The 25618-nt window shown below is 39.1% G+C and overlaps 2 protein-coding genes across 2 annotated transcripts in view; one reads left to right on the top strand and one right to left on the bottom strand.

Moving 5' to 3' along the window:
* The window catches only part of PEX3 (peroxisomal biogenesis factor 3), a 20589-nt gene extending 4705 nt beyond the window's left edge, over window positions 1-15884 (bottom strand). Inside the window, exons 1-6 of the mRNA XM_015621692.3 lie at window positions 15750-15884; window positions 7732-7863; window positions 6395-6476; window positions 2698-2741; window positions 1451-1575; window positions 90-156 (exon numbers count right to left, since the gene is read on the bottom strand). Of these exons, the coding sequence (XP_015477178.1) occupies window positions 90-156; window positions 1451-1575; window positions 2698-2741; window positions 6395-6476; window positions 7732-7863; window positions 15750-15822 (523 nt within the window). The 5' untranslated portion in view covers window positions 15823-15884. The remainder of the gene's footprint in view (window positions 1-89; window positions 157-1450; window positions 1576-2697; window positions 2742-6394; window positions 6477-7731; window positions 7864-15749) is intronic.
* ADAT2 (adenosine deaminase tRNA specific 2) lies at window positions 15882-25618 on the top strand. The gene is made up of 6 exons (XM_015621693.3): window positions 15882-15989; window positions 16162-16266; window positions 21723-21873; window positions 22465-22571; window positions 24204-24276; window positions 24392-25618. The coding sequence occupies exons 1-6, from the start codon at window positions 15933-15935 to the stop codon at window positions 24430-24432; spliced, it is 534 nt and encodes a 177-aa protein (XP_015477179.1). The 5' UTR covers window positions 15882-15932; the 3' UTR covers window positions 24433-25618.

Below are 25618 nucleotides of genomic sequence, written 5' to 3'. Positions count from 1 at the left end.
AAGAAAGTAAAAATTATTCTAAGGATTTGTTCAAGTCCCAAAAAAGGTAGAATTTTAAAAGTGTAGTTAGCTCACAATAAGCACCATACCATCTCCTAAAAGGTGCTGAATGCTTGATAGATATTGCTGCTGGACTTCAGGGGGAGCTAGTGGTGTCTGTGGGGGAAAAAACCCAACAGTTCTGTAACATGTCAACAGTAGAGAACAATGCAAAAATAATTTCAAAAATAATTTCCTTAATCTTTAATACTCTTCAGCAAACAGACTGCCCCACTCTCTTCAACTTTGTACTGACTTTTCCTGCCCATCAACCATGTCATTAGTCCTCCAGCATTCTTTTCTTCAAACCTATACAGATCTCTCTTCCATCCTCAGTGGCACAGAAAAATCACTTTTCATTCACCTAAAGGAAAGTCTCTTAAAAACCTTTACTGCTGGTGAAACTAGACCCTCCACTGCCCCAGAAATTAAATCTAGTGGACCAAGTTATTTATGCTCAAACCTAATAAAAGCTCATCTGACAGAAAAGAAGCTTCCAGAAACCAAGACAGGATTCCAGTTTGTCCCAACAGAATGCCTCAGAGTTGGCCCTGTCAACCCACTTCTCTATTGAGAAACTAACAGAAAGGAAGTATGTTTCTAGTTCACAATCATCTTTCCCTTCTAAACAGCTTTTTCAGGTTTTCCAAAATGAAGCACTACCTCAGTCAACTCAGGCCTTCCCATTGAAAGCTTTTTTCCATCCTGCCTTGACATGCTGTTCCTTGACTCTCAGATGAAAACTAATCAGCTTGTATCCATTATTTATAGATGAGCAATCCAGCAATTTGCAGGTCCCATTCTCTACAACTGGTACTTGCTTACTGTGGGAGTGATCTATTTTTACTGAGCAGTGATACACTATATCAAGAAAAACCAGCCCTTCTACCTTGCTTGTCCCCACCAACAGACATTTAGGTAGATGGGCTTTTGGAGTCAAACCAAATAGTCAAAATTTCAAAGACAACATTTTCATTCTTTAATCTCAGAAAAACTTAACTGGAGGAATTAATGTATGTACTAGGAAGACCTAATAATATATATACACTTTTTCTTACGTATCTTGAATCATTCACACGGTATTGCCATTTCACAAAAAATCAAATAATTTCATGTTGGTGTTTAGACAGAAAGCAGCCTTCTTTAAGCAAGACAAATGCAGACAAAAGGCATTCTCTAATATTACTGGTATTCAGGTAAACAACAGTACCACCATGTCATCCAAATCTAAATGCTATTAAAGGACATCAATATATTGTACTGCCAGTAATGCTTCCACGTACCCCACTCTTGTAAGGACCCTTGGTTTCATTCCAGCAGTCCTAAGCTATGCCCTTTTCATCTCACCAAATAATCCTTCCCCTTCCAAGGAAGTACAAGTCCTACCTTTGAACCAGAGCAAGACACTTACTGTGCCGTTCTTGCCGAGCGCGGCGTTATCCAGGTAGATGTAACCGCCGATGATGTTTAACTGGACTCGCAAGAGAACCACGAGCATACAGGTGCTGTACACAGCGACAATACTGCGTGTGAAACCTTGGGAAGACAAAACAGAGTGACTGCAAAGTCAGGGAAATAAGGGTGAGGCAAGGGGAGAGAGTGATCTCCATGACTCCCAAGTGCTGATTACTTTTAAATATGCAGTCACATTTCTCTCACTGGTTGTCATAACATGTTTTCTCAACACATACCCAAGATAGTTATGAGTCTAATGTGCTGGATCTACATCTAAAGTGTCCCATTTAAAGTCCTATATTAATATCATTTTGCACACTGCACAAGTTATTTTGTGAAAACAAAAAATCATACAAGTTGATCCAGAAGGAAAATGTTTAGTGTCAAATCATCTTTCTTCATTAGGCCAGGAAATACACAGACTATGTTAGCCCTCATCATGCAATTCAGAGACAACTGCACTTTGTCAAAAATGTTACCTAAGACATAAGCAGCTAAAGAAGATCTAAAAAAGGAAAATTAAAATGAGCATCAGCTACCAGCCAGTAGGCAATGAGTGTGTGTAGAAGCATCATCATGAATAGATACATAATGGAAGAAAGGAGCCAAATCAAAAGGAGGATCTGTAAAGGTGCTATGAAATGGAGAAAAAAAAACAAAAGGAAGAATGACAGAATGGTAGAATTTCACTGCATTATTATCCGAGTTTACTTTTTTCTTCCCTTGCACTGCTTCCATCAGCCAATAAATAAGAAATGATAAGGGCTTCGTGACTACTGGTATAGTGGCTCTCTCCAAAAGGCTCAAAAAGAGGGAACTGATGGCCAGGTAAGGGCTGATCTACATTTCTGACTGAATTTCCAATACATCCAGCATAGAATTTCTGAAACTAGTTTCATTTTATTGTGATGGCACAGAGAGGTCTCACAAAGTTTTATTGAGTAGAGTAGCAGGAAAGCCAAAAAAATTATTCACCTTGGTCTCTGAGCTTCTAATTTCCCATGGGGCTAAGAAAAGTTCCTTCACGTAAAGCCTTTAGGGGTGCAGGGGGGAGGTTTGCCATGTGTGTTACACTATCTTCACATCTACTGAAACAACCCAGTTTGTTTTAAAATGAATGCGAAGTTTGTTTTAAATGGTGTGAAGGACATTTTAAATCTACACTAAATAATTATGTAGAAGTAATCTTTAATTTCCACTTACTTATAATCTTTAAATCCTCCCATATTTCTAACTTGTTTGCTGGCCTGTGGGAAAAAATAAATGGAAATATTAAGAATTATATTTTACTTGGAAATTAACAAGTATGTTAAATGACATAGCAGTGCTCTAGGGCGAACTTACTTAGCTACCACAATTACTCAAACCATATCCAGGTCTATATCTCATTCAAGAAAGCAGTATATGAACAACACACTATAAAGGCATAGAAAAGCTATTCAAACTTTAACGTATAAATGTAGTGTTTAGTGATGTCAATTACACACTTACATGATCAGTTTTGAGTTACTATATTATGCAGTCAGAAAAAGCCAGTGATGGTACAAAGAGATCTTTTCTGGGGCCTTGACTATATATTTAATGTTGACTCAGTTCAGCAGGACTTTCTGTGTGCAATAAATGCAGGATCAGAATTCCATTGTCCTACTTTCTTGCAAGATATGCCATTGCCTGATGTGTTTAAAGTTCATATTTGATCATCAAAAACCAAAGAGATCACAACCATCGGTGGAAAGGAAATCTTGCACCATTCCACACCAATACATGTTGATCTTTTTTCTTTTGCTGAGGCATGTTCACTTTTTTGACCTAACCAATTCCTAGAAGTTCATATTCTGCAGTCAACAAAGCAAGACTGTAGATTGCATAGATACACCTGAACTGCCTGAAGTACATTGCATATTTACAAACACTATCCAGAGGTAATCTTAGCTATACAGCAGCAGTAGCAGGAGTAAGAGCAAGTTAACTATACAAAATTTTCACCAGCCATTCTCATCTGTTAAGCATTGTCAGTAAAGAATGGCTACTGTATGTCAATTGTGGAAGATAGATATTGTAAAAGTCACTTAGGAAAACATTTGGTAATTTCTTAGAATCAGGTTTAACACTTAAATATTTAGAGCCAAGAGTTCAAATTAACCTATACTTTACAGTAACCTAGTTTGTTTTAAAAAAAACATCCAAACCCCAGCACTTATCACCAGAAATCATTTCTCTTTACAGGCACAACATGTGCACTTTTGCATTAGTTTGAACATTCTATCACTTACATAAACTTAAAAATTTCTTTTTAAAAGAAACATAATGTTCACCACTATCAAATAATGCAAATAAAGTGATACAATGAACTATTAAGTCTACAACTCTGAAAACTAAAGAGATATTAAATAAACAATAGCTAAAAGAGATACACGGATCTATGGCAAACATGTAGCAGATTCACACACTTTTTGCAAGCTACTCTATGCAAGTTTTTAAAGCTTTGCTAAAACACAACAAAGGAAGGACTTTGTAAAAATATATTGTAATATTTCTATACATGAAACATAATGGGACTCAAAGCTATAGTTGTTACTTATCAGGGGTTAAGTTTTTCATGAAGAATGAAGAGATATTGAGAAGCCAATACATCATTAGCCAATTACACCTGCACCTATCACATCAAAATATTTTCTAAAGCTCATGCTTACAGAGCTTCTTTTTGCAGCATAAGGCAGCAGCCAGATAACAGTCAAAGTCTGCAAATATTAAGCCTAACAGTGGAAATTAGTTTTTCATCTTCATCCCCTGCTACTTACTAAGACTCAGCTGCTACTCAAAACTCAACTTTTATTTCATATTTACTTATTTGGAAGGCTGTTCTTGCTTTGGAACCAAAGGGCAATGCGAACAGAAACTAGTGGTTTGGGATAAATCTAAGTGCTGAAGAGGTGGGAGATGTGCAACATCAGCAATGCTGCAGAAGCAGGGATTTCACCTTATCTACAATATCCAATCACTGGGCTTTAAAAAGAGAAGGACAGATCGAACAAGAACATCTATGGTCTTGGGTGATGCTCCCTCTTCAAAAGTTTCTCTGGAGGTCTGAAGATTTCAGCCTCTTTACACTCCCAGCATACCACTGGCCATTCCATATTTAAAGAAGTGAGTGGATTTGAAGTTAAAGGAGCATACCTAATACATAATATAATCTGTAACATGATAACATAGATCCATAACATTTTAAGCCACAACACAGATTATGTGAGAAAAATAATACATCTTCAGGAACATGAAAGAAGGTAAATCTCCACATGTGCTCTTTCATATATTCAACAACAGCACTCAAGGGTCTGGAGTCAATCAAACTGTTTGATTGATCTTCTCAAATGGAAGTGGAATGCAAAGAAATCTATACCTCCATGCTTAGCAGAGCTTCTTCAAAGAATCACTTCAAAGAGGAGCAAGCTTTGATGGCCAATTCCATTATCTGTGCCTTCACAACCCCTTCCCTACATTTCAGTTCAAAACTTTCAAGCATCCAGTTAAAACTTCCTCAGTGTAAGTAAAATAAGAAGTATTAAGACACAAATTCCACTGTAAGATACACTCTAAATGACCATCCATGCTTACAGAACGTTGCACGTAGCAAGCATTAAAAAGAAATTGTTTTCATAAGTGCATACCAATAACAAGAAGAATGCCTAATCTCTATTTTCACTAGAATTGTTGGTACTCAGAGGTGCGTCAGTGTATCCCTACACTGTTTCAACTGGTCAAAGAATTTGGAGACAGCAGGCGTTATCTTGATAAAAGAATGCTTGCTACAGAGAACAAACTAAGGTATTATATGTCTTCACCACTGAACAAAGGATTACAAACTGTTGCAGACTATTTTCTGCACAGTTCAGATGACATATCTGGTGATCCACAAGCTCTTTTGTTCATTCAGTTTAATTTTTTCATTGAATAAGGCTTCAATTATAATAAATACATTTATTCCATTAAAATTAACCTTTCCCAATTTCTTCTTGTTTGGGGTAAATAGTATTCAATAGAAGTTGTAAATACTCAGAGTTTATTATAAAAACATCATTCAGGCTGCAATTCCCCCTTTAAATCAGATTGCTTTGTTGTGGAAGTTTTTGGACTGAAAAAAGCAGTGACTGAATAGGTAATCTATTAAATGCTGGACAGCTGAAGTTATAGATGTATAAATAAACTAGTGGGAGGTAAACTAGAAAGACAGTCTGGAGTGAGTCAGAAATCCCATGTTAATTGCCTACATAACACTTTTACTCTGTGCAATATGCCAAGCAATTCATGTTCCAGGTATACTATTATGCACTTTATGTATTTAAAAGCAGGCTATTTGTTCCTACAGTTGTAAGGAATTCCAAGGTGTTTTCTGACAGGAAAGCATTTCTGTTAATGCATGACATGTCCCTATTTTTTCTATTAAAAAAAAAATTAAAAATGACTTCTCATCACTTACATGCATTTGCAATCTCATCTTGGATACTTTCCACTACTACTCATGTCTGAACTTGGTAAGATTACGTAAACATTTTTACAAACACAACATCAACAACTCAGTCAAAATATTCTGCTCTGTTTAAGAGAGAACTAGATCCAAGTACTTTTATCTACCTATCTTATAAATAATTTCAATAAAAAACATGGCTCTCACTGCAGCACCTTAAAGGAAGTATTATTTCCTGTAGTTTTGGTAAATGCTAGCCATACCTATTAAAATACATCTAACATGAGAAAATATTTACATAGATTTCAAAATACCTTAAGACTCATGATTCAATGGGACACTAAACCAAAATTGTGCATACTCTCTACACTATATAATTTGAAAAAAATTTGTCATCAAAACAAGTGGAATTCAACACATTGAAGACAGTCTTACCTATTTTTAAGAAGAGATGTGAGACTCTCAGAGTTTAATTGATGCATTAAGGCATCCCTCAATGTTGGAAGCATTGACAGTACTGTTATTAAAAGAAAAAAAACAAACAACAAAACCTCTCAACAACAACAAAAAAACCCCATATAAACCCATCCTCAGCTCACACTAGGATGGACATCCCATTGCTTAACAGGCAAAGCTGGGAGAACAAGCAAAATAGGAAACCCAGGGAGAACTCAGAAGGGCAATAACCTGTGTGCCTCTCAGGAACTGGGGCACCCTGCTGCCTTTACATGACCATGTGGTTTTACTGGCTCCACCTGCAGATGTGTATTCACATCCTGCATATATATGCTTCCAATTCCCCAGAAGAAAATCTGGCAAAAACCTATACTGCTGCATTTCTCCCAGTGAGAAGAAAAAGATCTGAGGTTTGTTTCTCTCAGCAAGAGAACTGGATAAAAGTATGTTATAAATGAGAGAAAGCCAGTGGGAAAAGATCCTTTACTTTCAGAACAACGTCTGATCTGCTGTTACATGACTGGATCAGGAAATGGAAAACATGATAAATACTAAGAACAAAGTATGAAAAGTCTTGTAAGGAATGCATGCTGCCAAATACAAGATACTTTGTATAAAGAAAGGCAAAGAAAAACCTAGTCCTTTCATCAAGATCACTCCCAGCAGTACAAAATGAAAAAGATGAAAATTAAATATCAATTGGTCAGGGTAAACAGGTTGGACTTACAGCCACATTACAAATTTCAACAGAAAAAGAAAATACTGCCAAACTTCTTTAATAAAAGCAGATTTGAATGGCCTGTATTTACAATGGCAAGGAATTTGTTGAAAAAGTACTTTAACTTTTTGCTCTCCAGCTAGTCAGGTACCTTCTAAATGTGTAGGAAACTGATAGGCTAATGTGCTTCTTATTAAAAATTACCCATCAAGTTCTCCATGCAGCTTACTAACAATGTGCTATAATGAATAAAAAAATCCTGCTGTAAATTCAGTATTGTTTGAATCTAAATGATGTTTCACACCTCAGTATCATATGCAGTTTAAGGCAAGAGGGTCCTGAAGTGACAAAAAATTGTAACCTGCATGTATACTTGTACGTTTATTGATGGTAAGGGTTCAGATGTCACCTAAAATCCTTTAATCCCCTACTGCTCAGACTCTCTTTATTTGCTAAACCACTCTATTTATGCGCCAGTATTTAATTAAGATTTTGAATTTATCTACATTTCTTACTGCTCTTCCATCCTGACAATATGTAGCATAAATCCCCAAATACTTCCCCTTTATCTAAAACAGCAGCTATCTCCTTATCTTACCTGTCATATTGCACGTCCTCTGATTACTCTCAAAATGGTACTGCCTTCGTGCTTGGGCAATGTACTCAGCTGCCTCTCGTTCCTGGATTTCTCTGATTTTCTTCTGTCCATATTTTCCCAGTAAATAGACTCCTACAGAGAAACATACATATTAGAAGGTGCTTTTAAAAAGTGATAAAGGTCCCTTAACCCCTTTATTTGATTTTAAAGCATAAAGGTGCATAGTGGGGGATTCTTTTGATATGGGGTCTTGAGTATTTTATTAATTATTGGCAAAGCAGTACTAAGAAATAATGTTTTAAAAATTGATTAAAATGTCAAGGCTTATGACTTGAATCAGTAGATGAAACTTTCCTGAGAAAACAGAAAACATTTTTGGTACCACTGCAATGTGAACGACTAGTGCTATAGAGACTGCAACAAAAGGGAAACAATGTAGGGTAAGAAGAACAAAGAATAGCGAAACAAACAGAAATGCCCATGTCTAGAGATGGATGAAAATTTAAATTTCTTAAAAGATATATTTCTAAAATTAGCAGAAGTTAGAAAGAAAACTCAAGTACTAAAGATCACATATGAGAAAAATTTTATAGATCAACACTTCCTTCATTTTGGTCCTGAAACTTCCATAGGAAGAACCTTAGTTTCCATTGGGCTTGACTGTGGCTCTTCTTTTTTTACCACACCTGGTTCCCACTTTCCAGCCACACTCTTCTCTTGAGGGCCAGAGCATCCCTCATCACTCTCACCATGAATCTTCGTTTTTCCATAAAGACACCAAAAATCTTTGCTTTGCATTTTCACCTCTTCCAACATACATCCCTCTGATGTTTCCCCGAACTGCTTGTCCCACATCACCAGGGGTTCAGGTATCTATCCAGGCTGCCCACAGCCCTCTTCCCATCTTTCCTCATCTCTGCCCCCTTTTCTAAATCATTTCTCAAGGTTTCACTACACCTTCTAGGCTTATCCTCAGCACCTTTGCCCACTGTAGGCTGCTTTCCATGAACTTTTCCCCCTCCACCCAGGCTTTTCTTCTTGTAGCACCTCCTGTGTGTCAGGTTGATCTGCTGCCTCCTGTATGCACTGGCAGCCGCAGTTTCCTACTTAGGTGTGTAACCAGCACCTCTCCTGTTCTCTCATGGAAGATTTGGAGGGGGCACAGATAAGGGAGGAACAAACCCATGCAAAGAAAGGCTACAATTTAGTCATCTTCTGTCTGTGTTGACTAATACTATAATTACTGAAGCTCCCCTACAGAGAGTCAGCTCCAAATCTATCAGGTCAATAACAGCACAAAGAAAAAATCCGAATAACAAATCAAGTATTTTAATTTTTTTCCCCTCAAAGTACTTTCTGAAGTTGTAAACACAAAGTTTTCTTCCAAGTTCAATTTTCACACTTAGAAGCCAATATTGGAACAAATGAGGCATTTAGCACTTGCTGAAAGTTTCAAATCTAGTTTTATAAACCAAATCTAAAACTAAAAAAAGAATAACAAGCAAAACAACAACAAAAACCAAACAAAAAACCCCACCCTAACCAAAAATAAACAGACAAACCTATAAACAAACCCCCCCAATATTTTGAATTGAGCTACGTTTTTTAGGTTATTAAAATCTTTCAAAATACTCCCTAAAACTATCATCATTGTTCAAAAAGCCTTGTTAACTTTGTGCTCCAATGTCCATGGTTGTAAAAAAATATCTGGCTATTCACACTGGCATTATGTTTGCACATAGGCAACTACTAGCCAGACCAGTCTGGAACAACCACAGTCACTTCCATTTCCCAAAAGCCTCATAAAACAGAAACATGTCAGTCTCTCCCTCACTTCAGCCTTTAGGCAGACTGCCCATTTGCCATATGAAATATTCACTTCATTAGATGCAAACTTTAATATTATGGGTCCATACACAAAAAATGTGATTCCACCATTAAATTGTTAACAAAAATGAGACTTCACAATCAAGATTATTTTCATCTAAAATGTCACCAATTCCTGCCAAGAATATCTATTCAGAATGCAACTTCCAGGCTGCTGCTATTTTTTCAGCTAACAGACTAAAATGGAAACTTTTTTTTTAGCATTAGTGATCAATTCTTGAACATGAGATTTTTCCAATCATTTTACCCCATTACACTATTCACATTACATTAACATATAGTCATTTGTCCAAATAACAACTTTTGTCTACTTTCCCTGCACCCCAAAATAAATCCTTTTAACTCCAGGTTTTGTAGCAGAAAAGTCCTAAGTATAAAAAAAGACCCTTCCTGAACGTAGACAGGTCATAGCAGACATGCAAACAGTCCAAGATGAATCATGTGCATGCCCTAGAGCGACGCACAGGAGCAGCAGCTTTGAGATTGAGACAGGTAATTGCTTAACACCTGCTAGCTAAGGCTCTGTGCCTACTCTGTACTAAGAGCTGCTGTGGCCTGTAAGGGTACAAAGCTGCAGTAGCTCTCATCCAGGTTTAACAAGGAGTCTCCAGAAAAAAAACACCTGCCTAAAACAATGCAATACCCAGCTACTAAGTCTCGTTTCTCCCTCCCTTCTCTGAACTAAAGTATAACTTTGACCCACTGTTAACAGATGTTGTTTAATCCAGGATTATTCTCCTCTCTGGAGTGTGATGCATTAGAAGTTAACCAAAGTAAAAGCTGCACCACCCACCTGCCCACCTTGAGCAAACCCAGCAAACAACAATAAGCTTGAGCTTTGGCTGCCAGCAGCAGACTCTCTGCTACCAACTGCATGGCTTGCAAGCGCCTCTAAGTCACCTGGAGGACACAGCACTTCACCTGTGAAACTCAAATCTCAGCTGTGACAATGAACTTCTGCCCACTGCACTCACTCCTGAAAACAGCAGTGCAGCCTCTGCAAGTCTCTGCCTTATGAGACATCTCAAGGAGCTGCCAGCTGGGGGGGCTGGCTTGCAGGGGTGTTTGTTAATCCAGGACAACCCTGTGTATCTATATTAGTATGTTGCATTAATTTGGAGGACTTGACAACTATACAGATTTCTCAGAAGTCCAGAATGAATGCATCACACAAAATCATGATGTGGAGTTGGAAGTAGGACCAGAGAAAGCCACATCCAAAAACTGCCATGATATCAAATCAGCTAACGAACCTGCAAAAAAACTAAGCTCACATTGTGAAAGTCTGTTATCATAAACATGACAAGCCAATATCAGCTTTTTATAACTAATAAAACTTAGTTTTACTGCTCAGTGTGGGATAGGAGGTCTGCAAAAAGCTGCAGCAGCAAGAATTTACTCATATCTAATTAGCTGAATTGTTGTATAGATGGAACTTCATGCTGAATCTTCCCATATGTTTGACACAAAACAGGAATTAAGAAAATTCAGAAACAGTGAGGCTGTCCAGGAGATAATTCCTACGGAAACTTTTTTCTATCTTCATCAAAATGTGAACTGTACAAAATATTATAGTCCCAACACATCTGACTTGGAGGGTTCCAAAACAGGTGAGTGATAAAAACATCAGCTGATGTCAGACCCTTCAAGAACAACAACCTCAGTAAGGAGCTCAAACTACAACTGATACTGTTTTACAACTGATCTAGAAAGTGAAATGTATTGACATGGGTACTGGTTGTCTGTGTTGGATCTGGCTGGGATAGAGATAATTTTCTTCATAGTAGCAGGGAACAGTGTTGGTAGTAGCTGTTTTTGTAATTGCTGAGCAGGGCTTACACAAAGTCAAGGCCTTTTCTGCCTATCACACCACCCCACCAGCAAGGAGGCTGGGGGTCACAAGGAGCTGGGAGGAGACACAGCCAGGACAGCTGATCCCAGAAGATCAAAGGGACACACAACATCACAGGATGTCATCTCAGCACTAAAATTAGGGGGGAATACAGGGGGAGGGGGGAGCACTGTTCAGGGGCTGCTGGGCATTGGTCAGGCCTGATTCTCTCCCTCATCCCACCAGAGAAGGTGTGTGTGTGGCTTTGTGGTGCTTTAGCTGCCGACTGGGAAGCACTCTGGGGTTTACAGCCCCTATATCCTGTGGAAGCAAGATTTTTCATTTGAGATAAATTTGGCTCCATATCCTTCTTTGGCTGTAGCACTGTATAAACTCTTCCCACCTAAATGTAAGTAATGCAAGAAGTTTACAGAGTCTGCAGGCTCTTACATGTTCACTCTAGTAGCCTCCAAGAGGTAGGGTAATTCTCACATCACCTAAGTGATGGCTTCCCTCTCCTTTCTTCACAGGTGGAATGGAGGGCTGAGCTGAAGAATGGCATAGGTAATTAGGAGGCATAAAGTTTTCAGGAAGCCCCTTTGCCTTCACTTACCACAGGAAGAAAAAAAAAAAAAAAAGGGAAAATTTCAGTTTTAAGAACTTTATTATGTAGGAATTGTGCTGACACACAGAAGCCTGCATCATTCCAGGACACAAACAGCTCCATAAATTGTGGTTTGTCCTTATGTTGCAAGCAATGCCATGCATTAAGGGACATACAATTATCCTGTTATGGTTGAAAACCATCTTTAAAATATGCAGGCACTAAAACCTTATTCTCTTGGTAACACTTAGTCCCACTAGTACATATTTAACACCCTGTGCTTACTCACAAACCAAGCCAACTTTCTCTGCTAAGCAGAGAGATTTCTGAACTGAAATGCTTTTTCTGCAAGCCAAAGGTTGCAACAGATGAAATTCAGCAATAATTAATGTACCACTGAAATCAGAACCATACATTGCAGACACACCCTGAGCTTGTTCTTCCACTGCATCAACAGAATTTCAATGGTGAATCTTTTGTAATATCTATTAAAATCTGGCTTGAATGCTGAGCACCAAGATAAAAAACTACTTTAATCAAACTATCCAACAAATACGTGAACTAATGTGTCCTTGCAGATCCCTGTGTCTCTCTCTCTACATATTTCTAGTGGGTTTGATTCCCAGACCACTAGATTTTGCTTGCTAGAAGAGACTTAAGTCTTTTCAGTATGCAACCTATTTTATATTGTTAAAGAAACAACTTCTAAAGAAAGGTTTGTACAGGGTCTTCGCTAAGGTGAGGCCTTCTTAACCCTGTGCTTAAGGGGAAGTCAAACATATTTTTTCAGTTGCTTTTCCACTAAGTTTGAGCTTTTTTTGTGAGATTTGTATCTTCATAAGCAGTAAAATCTGTTGTAGTGTTGGGATTGAGAAAAATTGCACAAAGAATGAAAGCTAATGGTAACACACATGGAATCCACTTCAGTAAAGGGAGGAAAAGTTACCAACCAACTCTGATTTTGGTGCAGTAATTCAGTAACACAACACTGATACAATACTGTATCAGTAATAATGCAGAAACTCTTCTATACTGTCTAATGAATCATTAAATATTCACATTAATCTCTGACCATGTGCCAGTTAAAGACTTAAAATCATTAAATCTTGTGATGTCCCATTTTCCTTGTTATACCCTCCTTCCCAGAAAATGCACCTGCAGCTCATAACACCACATAAATGTAGATTCCAGGCTCTGCTGTTAAATCAGCAAATTTGGATGCTTTCCTTAAATCATTCAGCCACTTCCAAATATTCAGTCTTTATTTAAAAGCAGTGTGTAAAGTTGCATTCCATCTTTCAAGATTTGTATTTTCTGGAGTGTCCACCATGGACCTCAGAGCTCTGATTCACCGGTGGTGTCATTACCATAGCTCGTGGAGTTTTTTTAAGGTCTGATCCATAACTATGTAGATGTCCAAAGCACTCAAGATTCAGCTGCTCAACAGCTATAAAGCAGCACTCTGCAGTAATTCACTCCATCTCCCTGCCTCCCTTAAAATACCATGGTGCAAAGTTGCTGCTGGTGGCAGCAAATGATGTTCACCTGCTTGTGGAAGCCCAGATTTACTTCAGTCTCAAATACATAAAAAATTCTCTACAAATAGTACACGGCCTAACAAAATAGATAATTGATCCATGCTGCAGAAAATGATAGCACAGTTTAATATTTTCAGTCAGAGTTGAAATGCTGATTAATGGAAGAGCATCTTGAGTTGCCTTTTTTTTGGTAATTCTTTAAATGACATTATTTTAGTCTATAATTATTATTTTAAGTGCACTTGATCCAGTCAGTAGCATTTTAGTGAAAGTGAAACTGAGCTGTATATAAACAACACCAATCAAAAGGAAAAAACTGCAAACTCAGTTATGTTAGGTTGGTTTGCAGGCTGGCAGAAGGCTGTTTATACATGAGGAATTTAAGATTTCAGGCTATGAGAGCCACAAGTTCCCAGATACCTGCCTTCCCACTTGGGAATTGATCCATGTTTACACATTGAAACTGGGGGAAGTGATTTTTTACTATTCCCATTTGTCCACCCACCACTCTCACACAGTTGAAGGGGAGGGAGAACATCTTCCAGGTGACAGCCTGGTGCGTAAAAGCAAAAAAATAAATCCGTTTAGTTAACATGGTGGGCTGCAAGTGTGGTGGTAAACATGACAGCGTGCTGCACTCGCAGAGCCACAAGAGCTGCAGGTGAGGGGGTGAACCGGCAGAGCAGTCTGACCAGTACTTCAGTAACCATCACCCACCCTATTATCACGGATTAATTGTCACTCTTTGGAAAACCACAGAAGGAATTAATCATGAAAGAATGCAGATGACACAAGAACCAAGACAAGCCAGAAGTAAATACAAGTCACCTTCACAGGGTACTTCACCTGAACGTATGACAAACGACAAAAGCCCTGTAGCCCTCAGAACATTCAGTTGTTCAGGCAAATTCCAGTTCTATGTCACTTACACTGGATATAAGTACATTTGATGACTGAGTGCACATAGACACTGCTGTGCCTTTTGAGGAGTATCTAATCTCCAGCTGCACAGTTATGCACTTCATCAATAAACAGAGAGACAGATCCAATGTGCTCTTTTAAATCCATTTCCAACTAAAAACAACCCAATAATAACTTCAAGGGAAGGTGGAGCTTACTGCACCATAAGCACCCTACAGGTTCAGCAAGAACCTTAAGGCAAGAGCCTTAAGGGAGAAAGTGCTTGAATAATTAATGCAAATCCTCTCAGTGAAAGTTTTGTGTCTGGAACTAATCTATATTTGTCCAGAGAAGGGCAATGAAACTGGTGAAAGGTCTGGAGCACATGTCCTATAAAGAGTGGCTGGCTGAGGGAGCTGGGAGTGTTTAGCCTAGAGAAAAGGGAGCTTAGGGGGAGCCTTATCACTCTTTATGTACAAATACCTGAAAGGCGATTTTAGCCAGGTGGAGTTGGTCTCTTCTCCCAGGTAACAAGTGACAGAACAAGAGCATATGGCCTTAATGTGCGCCAGGGGAGGTTCAGGTATGACATTAGGAGCAATTTCTTCACAAAACGGGTGATTAGACATTGGAATGGGCTGCCCAGGGAGGTGGTGCAGTCGCCGTCCCTGGAGATATTTAAGGAAAGACTGGATGTGGCACTTAGTGCCATGATTAGCTGACAAGATGATGTTCGGTCATAAGTTAGACTCCGTGATGTTTTTTTCCAGCCTAATCGATTCTGTGATATTTGACGATTCACCTCACCGCACGAGTCACACATGAAAGCGGAGGTTTTCAGCCTCCATCCCAGAAACAACACAAGTGTCACCCGCACTTTGCGCCCTTCAGCGCTGTTTCAAAGTAACGCGATCTCCCGCCGTAGGAGCACCCGGGCAACCCGAGTCCCTGTCTTTTAGGGCTTAAGGGACGACGCGTAGACTCCCTCCGTGCCTCGGGGGAAAGTCCTGCTGGCACCCGGTTCTCCCGGCGGCGGACAGCGGGAACACTTCGGTGTCGGCAGGCGGGCGCAGGGCCCGGGGGCACAGAGCCTCTCCAGCCAGCGTGGGCCCCGCCTGGCCGCGGGGGCTCGTCGGGCCCAGCGCCAGCTCCGAGGGGGCCGCCCCGGCGGGAGCCGGCAGCGCTCCGCGGGGAGGCCCCGCGGCCGGCGCCGCCTTCCCCCGGTATCATCGCCCCCGCCCCTCGACCGGGCACTCACCGCCAAGGAAGGTGCCAAGGACGAGGCATTTCTTCTTGTGCCGCTTAAGGAAACTCCAGAGCGACCGGAGCATCCTGCGAGCCTGGCCCGGCCCGGCCGCCCCTCGGGTCCCCGCGGCGGCGGAAGGGGCGGAGGCGGCGGCGGCACCGCCCGCGGTGCCCCGGAAACAGCGCCGGGCCCGGCATGGCGGAGGCGGGGGAGGCGGCCGTGCTGGCCTGGATGGACCAGGCGCTCGACGTGGTCAGTGCGGGCCGGGGCTCCCGCTGTCCCGCGGGGGAAACCTCGGGCAGCCCCGGGGCCCCTCACGGCAGCGGGGAGGGGAGGGAATGGGGGCCGGCGGAAGCTCTTCCCGCTGCTGTGGCGCTGTCCTGTGCCTCTCGCCAGTCTGTCTGTCTGTCTGTCTGTCCCGCAGGCCAAAGAGGCGCTGGAGAAAGGAGAGGTTCCCGTGGGCTGCCTGCTGGTCTACAACGGCGAGGTCATAGGCAGGGGCAGGAACGAGGTCAACGAGACGAAGGACGTGAGTTGAGGTCGGGCCGGGGGCACCGCGGCTCGGCCGCCGCCGCCCTGCGCCGCGCTCGTCCCATTGCTGGGTGTCAAACGTGCTCTACTAAAGTCACCCGGGGTTAAGAGTCAGAAACGACTGTGCAGCCTTTCCTGATGGAGTTCTGTCCACAGGCCAGAGCAAAAAAAGCTATTTCCTGTAGATTTTAGACCTATTGCAACTTTAACCATCAAATTAGATGGTCAAATGGGTGCCGAGAGACCTATTAATGCCAACAGAGATTTTGTACACCTGGAACATTTGTAGAAATTAATCTGACTGCAGGATCTGACTGTAATTTTTATTAGATGTCTCAAATCTGAAAACATAATAAAAAGTTAAAATTAGTCTTTTAAGCTCAAAAATGTAACAGTACAGATGAATCATTATAGTCATTTGTTCTGCAGGACAATCTGTAATGCATTGAGAGGATTTTAATACAGCTTTAAGAAAGCCAGATGACAGAGAAGTTAGGTATCTCATGTTACACCATTGTAAACACTGTGGGGAAGCAGACACTTCTTGGGAAAATCATGCCAGGGATACTAATATTGTGTAGAAATCACATGTTAATAGACAGAACATAACTGAAAAGTTATGTAAAAAGTTTTGAAAAATTTACCAATATCAACTTAAAAATGTCAGGGAAGCTTTGAGGCATTTTTGATGTCAGGGCTGTCTGAAGGTGCATACTAAAATGCAAGTAGCCTGATTTAAAAAAAATCGGCTGGGTTTTGGAAACAGGAATCTGTTAATATCTTTGAAAGCCAAGCTTTTTTTTTTAAATTGCTGCTTAGCTCAAGTTTCAGTTCTTTTGTGGCTCAATTTTCATAAATGATTATATTATAGTGATTGGAAATGCTGGGTACTTAGTGCTTCTAAATTTTTTATCAGATACGTAATTGCTCCATGTAGTCTAAAAAAACAATGTAAGCTTGAAAGAAGTACTTGGTATGAAATGTGAACATAGGAAATTGTTTTCAGTTTTCTCCTAATGATTTCTGGCTTTATTTAGGGAATAAAAACATTTGTTTTATTGTGGAAAAAACCCAATTCTCTTGAACATTGAGGCAGTTCCAGCAGACATCATAAATGTCAAGGTCTGTTTTAAGACTAATTTCATGTCCCACCTTATATTGAAGGCCTTCTCCAGAACATCACTCCTCAGATGTCTAAAAAAATATCTGATTTCCAGATTCAAACTTTTTATGTTCTGTTTATATCCCCCTGTTCTTGTGCCAGCATCATCACTTATTTTACATAGCTTGGATGTATTTAAAGTCTTATTTCTTTACAGCTTTTGTTTTCCCTCAGACAACTGTTTAATTTCCTCTCAGAAGACAGGCTTGTTTTCTGTGTTCATTATAATAATTCTTCTACTTAGCCATTCCAGCTTTGATTCATTTTTTCTTGATTTCACTTAACCAGAACTCTGTATTTTATTCCAGATGGACTTGTGCTTTGTTTGATAACAAAAGTACTTCACATTTTCCCTGGAAAAAAGTCCCCCCATCTTTTCTGGAGCTTCCTTGGTCTTTTATGCTGTTTTGTTATTTTGAATTTTTTTTTTTACTCCCATCTAGAAGGCCATCCACCTCCTGAGTGAAAGCCTCACCTTGTCACTTCTCGTGATGTCTTTCATTATACAAAAGACATCACATCATCAGCTGTTTTCTGTAGCATTTCCAGTTAATGCCAATGACACAACTGAAAACACTGAAGCCAAATGATCTTTGAGTGTCTATGACAATGAGTTCCTCCTGGACATATATTTCTCCTGTCAATGCAATGTCTCTTCTTTTCTTGCTCACCTTACATTTCTTGCAATAGGCTGTTTTCCCCACTCACAATAATTTCACGGGTTGTGCTGTGCCAGATGCACTGGAGATGTCCAGGAAGACTGGTGTTTCTCTTGCCTAGAAAAAACATTTGTCAAAGAAAATTACTAGGTTAATTTAGTGTCAGCTATCTTGCTGGGTTTTTGTTTAATTTACCTTTTATAAGGACTAGTCCTTTTAACACTGCTTTCAAAGGTTTGTAATCTTGCCTGTTTTATTATTGAGATCCTCCTGGATCTATAGATGTCAGGATTGTATGACACCTGTCCTTCCTGGTTTTTATTACAGTGACTCTGTTTGCTCTAAAGGTTGCACTCATGCAATATTCTGCCTTAATGTATTAAAACATTGCTGTAAGACTGGCAGCTTTCTGGCCTCCATAATGCAGCTTTATAACATACCGACTTTTTTAACTTCATGAAAATTTTGTTCCTGCTTTGCAAAATAGATCTTCAGTCCTTCCCTGCAATTCTGCCTTTGGTCAGGAATCAACTTGCCTCCGAGCCTTGTGTGAAATAAATTCTGTCTTCTCCTTAAGCAGGAACCTGCATCCTCTGATTTAATGGACTGAAGTTAGGAGCAGGTACTGTCTTCTTTAGGCCCTCTTCCATTATGTTCCTAAACTGCTCATTTTGGCAAAAAGATTTAGTTGCCAAAAACTCCAGTGTTTTCAGGCTGTCTCCTGTCACCCTGCATCCTTTTTTTTTTTCACCTGCAGCATCCACAGCAGAACACATTAATGTCAGAAGTACTGCTGCTTACTTCTGTGGAAGTTATTTGCAAAATTACTGGTCAGTGTATTCTTCTGGGAGGAATTGCTCTTGGGACAAGGGAGTTTGTATACAGCTGTGTTTGGTTTATTTAGTTTTGTTTTTTTAGGAGCATGGCTGTGACATCAGCATTTCAAAATAGTCAGACATGGCACTACTTGTCTTTGTTGGGCAACAGTGAGCAAATGTCTGTGTAGGACATTGGGTTTAGACAGCCTGGCGATTCGTTCACAAGCTTGTGCCGGTGCTGCGTGCCCTCTGGCAGCTCCCACACTTGCTTGTTCACAGTCTTGCCTCAGACCAACCTGAAAATTTTCTCCCTTACAACATGTGTGACCCTTCCCAGCTAGAAATGTTTTTTTGGCATCTCTGTTCCCACATGTGATGCAATCATTCACTTCCCAGTAAAATGTGCTCTGTCTTAGGTCCTTTGTTGATACACACAGACATCTCCTCTTTGTTCTGTCCTGTTGGGTCATTGTAGCAAGTGTCCTGCAGGCACAGTACTGGATAATTGAAAATGAAGTATTGTTTGTGTAGTGAAGCCACAAGATAACACAGAACTTTGAGCTTTGGCCCCCTTTACTCTCACTTGTTAATTATGAGCTAAAATTTAGAAAGTAAGCATTTTAGGGCAGTGGTGATATCTTTTTTTGTCAGTGAAACGTTTGGGGCACTGTCAAGGCTTTCACCCCACAGAGTCAGCTTTTTTCCCTTGGTATACCATTTGCCACTCTGTAACAATTCTCATTTTCCCTTGCTACTGTTAACCTGCTTTTGCTTTCTTGACTTTAAAGTAGTGTAAAATACTTGGCAAGTTAAACTTATGAATTGAGTCAGTGATTCAAAATTAAAATAATCCCTCTAATACGTTATTTCAAGTCTAAATAGGAAGTCAAAAAAAGGCTAGCTAGTCATGGCTTAATACAAAACAAAATCTTAAGACAGATCTAGAAGGTCTGTTTTTCCCGTATATCTTGTCTTTAAGATGGACCTTTAATAGGTGTGTAAGGAGGGAGCTCAAGAAACAAGAATGAAGTAGCATAAACCTTTCCCTTGCACATTCTTTCCACTTCTGAAAGTGAATAACTTAGGGTTATATAATAACTTGCCAGAGTCCAAGACTATATCTGGATCATTGTTTCTGATAGCTGTCCATGCACATATCCTCCATGAATTTGTCTAAACCTTTTTTGAACTCATTTATGTTTTTTGTTTCCATAGCATCCTGTGGCAATGAGTTTCACAATGTAATTATGTGATTTGTGAGAGTACTTCCTTTTGTTTGTTTTATATCTGCAGCCTGATAATTTCATTGGGTGCTCACTTGTTATGAGAAATAATAAATCACAGTTATAACTGATTTTTCCACATTTTTCTTGATTATTTTAAAAACCTCTACTGTAGTCCTCTTAACTTGGAAAACTAATGACTGTATCTGTTTAGAGCCACAGTCTAATTAGTCTCCAAATGGAGACTGTTCTGTAACTTGGATAATTCTTTCTCACCCTGAGGTGAATTTGTCCTGGTGTTCCTGTGTCTTCAAGACACGAGATGACCAAAACAGTGTGTATTGCTTAATATATGAGTACACTGGTATGTAGTAATGTTCTGTATTAGTGTAATTTTGTTTTTGTAGCTGACTTCTCTTACTGCAGAAGCTGGCAGAACCTGCAGCAGCTGCATGGCCTTTCTAGGAGTTTTGAAATGTTTTTGAACAGTATTAAACATGAATCCTTTGTCATGTATTATAGAGCATCTCAGTGTTATCGCCAGATCTTTACAGTGCTAAAACATTAACCCAAGTTCATGTTTTGAGAGGAAAATATCAAGGGACATATGAGGACATGCACAACAGAAGTACAACTATAATCTGGATTGATTCTTACTCTAATGCTTGTGTCAAAAACACCCTTTTTTTTCCGAATAAATAGGTAAGAAGGAAAATACTAATAGTCTTAATTCAGATAAGCGTCAGGCTCTGACTGAAGAGTCCTTTCAAAACTATTACTTCCTGAAATTTTTGCTGTGATATTTCATTGGTGTAACACAGTGTTGCAGACATTTCAGAACAGTACTGGGACATTACTAATTATTTTGGTCTCTCTGGAATTAAAGTCAAGACTTCTGTTCAGGTTCTTGTGCCATAGACATTGGGATACTAATCTTTCAGTTATCTTAGATAAAAGAAATTAATATTCCTTTGTCTTTTTGTAGTAAGTCATATGCTAAAATCCTTGCCTATTACTTGAGGGACTTATTGTACACATATGTTTCCCCAGGCAGCATTAAACCTGAGACAAACTGAAAGTGTTGTGTGTACAGAGCACACCAGTTGCAGAAACATACTGAAATTGTTGCATGTTCACAGTGTATTCATTCCTTGTGAGCACAGAAATATTGGCAGAGGGAGGAGCACTTTGTTAATATTTCCAGAGAAAGTAATCAAGCCTGTATTCTTGCTTTTGGAAGTAGAGTGGACTATGGGCTACATCAGTTGTGCCAGTGGGCTTTGTGTGTCCCTTAAGCCTCAAGCAGAGCTTTCATGTCTTGCCTCACTGTACTGGCATGACTGAGAGAGGAGAACTTCAGAGCATGCTCCTCTGCCTAGGAAAAAATGGAAGAAAAAAATGGCATTTGTATGTCTTGTGTGGTACACAGGTTGTGGTTGAATAGTTTCTTTCTTGGGTTGAGTATTTTTTCTGCAGTCTGGGTGGTATGAAATTTCTTTTGCAACTTGAACCAGCAAAGAGCATTACATTACTTCTATAACAAAATTGAATTAATGCAAACTTTTAAGAAAATACTTATTTTTATCTTCTAGGCTACTCGACATGCAGAAATGGTGGCAATCGACCAGGTCCTTGACTGGTGCAAGCAGCACAAGAGGGATTATAGGGAAGTGTTTCCACAGCTGGTGTTGTACGTAACTGTAGAGCCCTGTATCATGTGTGCAGCTGCTGTGCGCTTGATGAGTATCCTTTCATGCTGACTCACACTGGGAAACTCTGTGTCAAACCATTACTCCTTTGGCAGTGAGCCCACAAAGAAAGGCTTGGCAGTGTCAGGGAAGAAAAACCATGAGGGGTGGTTTGAGGGTCTGCACCCACCTCCATGATGAATAGTGAGAGACTCAAGAGTGAAAGAGAGATGCAGTTATAACTGTAGAGAGGTGCAGTTATAACAAACAGGTTATAACAAACAAGCTCTTAGAGATTAAAAATACATTTCAGAGATGTCTGTTAGCATATAAAATGAGCTATAATATCACTCATATAAAATGAGTGTTCAGTTTTGAATGTTGTATCAATCAGTAAACCATGTCTTTGTATGCCCCTGCTTTGGGGATTCATGATTCCCCTTTTCTGAGATAGGCTGGATGTGCATCTTCAGCAATACATCTTACATCATTCAAAAGTAAATTCCAATTTTATAAGGGAGAAATTGTAGCTCAGACTAATTTAGTTTGAAGAGTACAGGCACATTGTAGGAAATTTGATGACTGCATAGATCAGGCTTCTGTACTTCCTGCTTGTTTTTCACTCATTACCTTGACTCACTCCCATAAATTCCACGGGTCGTGTATGGCTGTCGAAATGAGCGATTTGGAGGCTGTGGCTCCGTTTTGAGCATCTCATCTGATGATATGGTGGACTCAGGAGACCCATTTGAAGTAGGCTGTAAAATGTTTTCCTTTGTTTTCCATCTAGAGTACTGGGCTTCCTTACTAGGCTTCGAGAATATTATGTATCACTTTAAGGAGACACAGATGGAAGATGATCAAAGTCAAGTAAACTTGGCTCAATAAGAAAATAACATAAAAAAATTAGGTTGTTAGAGAAAATTGAGGAAAGCCCTTATGACAGTCTTTAATTATTTAAAAGGATGTGTCAAAGGGTAAGGGAAAGAATTATGCTTGTGGAATAAGGTAAGAATTAAATATATCTAAAATATGTGTAATACTTAGAACAGTAAGTATATGCTGCAGGAAGAGATTGAGGGAAAATTATTTTAAGCTGCAGAATGTACAAACACATAATCAATAAAGATCAAGTAACAGCAACTTACAAAATTAATGGGTTTTAGTTGAGCCATCAGAAATTATTGTATTTTTGTTTTCAGTCTGTGTGTTTATGAGATAAAATGTATTAGCTTACATTTACTTCATGTAGTTCAAATCCCAAAATAAATCTGAACTGCAACAGTAGCAGAGGAAATTCAGTTTAGGTATCAAGAAACTTTCTGAATAGTAAGGATACTGAAAGAACAGTGTCTGGGGTGATTTAGGCATCTTTGTCATGTGAGAAAGGCTGGACAAGCATTCAGTGGAGGTAGGGTGTAAATAAATCTAGGTGCTTTACAGCATGATGCTGCCTATGTGCCCATTACATGTAGAGAGTATTTCTAGCATTTTATTTATTACATGATCCACAGTTGTACATGATTTTGCCTTATAAAGTGATACTGATTCCTGGAGTTCTTTTCCACATTGCACATAAAGGATTTAATGAATGTAAAAAACAAGTAATGTATTTTGGAAAAGCTCAAGGCTCGACGAATTTCAGTCAGCAAGACAATACTGTTTGGTACTCTAGTGTAAACATATTAGGCATCTTTCTGTCAGTGTGTCAGTGAGACATCTGAATTAATTGGTGTACTCAGTACTGAAAGGGTGTTCATTTGCTAACATTGGCATGTGGTATTTAACTTTTTTATACATTCAGAAGACAGAAAGGAGAAGGTTCTTGATACTATGAATCCTTTGTTTCTGTAGGCAATTGCAGTGGAATGTATAGGAGTAACTACTTATTTTCTAGCATGGGTGGAGATTTATTTAGTGTGGGTGACATTGAAATGCTTTGTCATTAGTATTCATGACATGGAAAAGCCATTTAAAGGACCAAAAAGATCTGAAAGGTGACTGTTAGGAATTAAGAATAGGTATGTGGAAGAATGTTTTCTGTCAGGAATCTTGTATGTCTCTTATGTTTCCAAGTGCTTGCTTATGGGAGGTTTGAAACACATTAATAAGAATGAAATTGTAGATTGCATAAATTGTACATAATTTACTAAGAAAGTTTCTTTTGCCTAATATTAAGTTATTAAGGAAATTACATGCTCTACTAAGCCTCAATATAGTGTTTTCCAGATGTTTTAGGTATTAAACCTGAAATGGAGATTTTTTTTCTGACCCCTAAGCTGACAGTACAGTTGTTTAAAATTGTTCTGTACTCAAGGCATTACTGTGAAGCATGGAATACGTTATTCTCAGATGTGCCCACTAACATCCTTCTAATTTGAACAGTGCTCTTCTGGCTATCGTGCTGAAGAAGCAGTAGAATTGTTAAAAGCTTTCTACAGACAAGAAAATCCCAATGGTAGGTTTTACATTAATGCGTCCATTTTGGTGCCAACCTAATTTAAAAGAATGTTGGCACTGGAATTACTGTAATTCACTTCTGATGAGTCTTTTCCTTTCCTGTTTCTTGGCAGCACCAAAATCAAAAGTACGGAAAAAGGATCGGCGTCAGTAGCCCTACACCGGTGGGACACAGAAACTTACCAGAAAATGATAGGTTTCTTCAGCATACTGCTTTTTTAAAATGTACAGTTCAATCAAACTATGTTTCATTTTCTCCACAGGGTTTTTACTAATAGGATACTTAGTACCTGCTCCTGTGTTCCTATATTTATGATTTCTTGTTATCATGACAAAACAAGAGAATAAATGGCTGTTTTTGGAAAGAGGAAAATTCAAAGTGGTTCAAGTCCACTCATTTACAGACAGATCCATTAATATGGTGCTTTCTAGAACACCTTCTAGAATATTTTTTTCCTTCTATGTGTGGAGAAGCATCTTGCTTTTCAATAGGAAATGTTCGTTTAGGCAAGCAACTCTCTTGGGAGGTTACATTTTTAAGTCCTTTACAGTCTGTGTGTGTATATGTATTCAAAAGGAATTGTACAATCCTTGAAGACTTAGGACTATTGCAAATGTTTCCTTGTTTTTTTTTCTACCTTAGAACAAACCAGATTTTCAGAGGTAACTTCTGAAAGCCACATGCCTGTGTAGACAGGGACATACACACAATCATGTGTCTGTGTGTGCTGTTGCTTAGTAAGGATAAGCAAATATCATTTGGCTGCGCAGCACTTTCAGACAAAGTTGTGGAGAAACTCTCCACAACTCTCTTTAGACTGTCCACTCCTGTTGTGAATATCAGTGTAAGAAATACTTTATTTTTAAGTATCCACTAAGAAGTTTTCTCAGCTCCTAAATTATAGTAACCAAGATGGGCAGATAAAAGTAAAAACCAGGAAATGAAGTTGGTAATAACATGAATATAATATATTTAAGATATTTATCTTTTCATAATGTTGGTTGGCTTTGTCATTTCCGTGTTCTTTGCTTGGCCTTGCAGTAATTTATAATCCAGAAGAGGGCCTTCAAGATCCACTAATGAATTAAGAGTAGAAGAACGGTTCAATCTTGATTGTATACCTTTTAGTGGATACTTACATGAAGGGTGAAATTGTTTGGAGTTTATTTGGCTGTTATTCAGAAATTTGAGAAATGCCATCGCTTTTTTTATTTTATGCAGAAGAGTGTTCAAAATTTTACAACTATAAAAACTGAATACTATTAAGCTTTTTAGATATTTCAAATAAATACTTTAAAAAGTTTTTAAAAACAATATTAAAAGCATTACTTTGTCACCA

The sequence above is a fragment of the Parus major genome, chromosome 3 (genome assembly GCF_001522545.3).
Source record: "Parus major isolate Abel chromosome 3, Parus_major1.1, whole genome shotgun sequence".
In the NCBI taxonomy this organism is placed as follows: domain Eukaryota; kingdom Metazoa; phylum Chordata; class Aves; order Passeriformes; family Paridae; genus Parus; species Parus major.
Note: the sequence above shows the minus strand (reverse complement) of the source record. Positions and strands in the feature narration are given on the sequence as shown.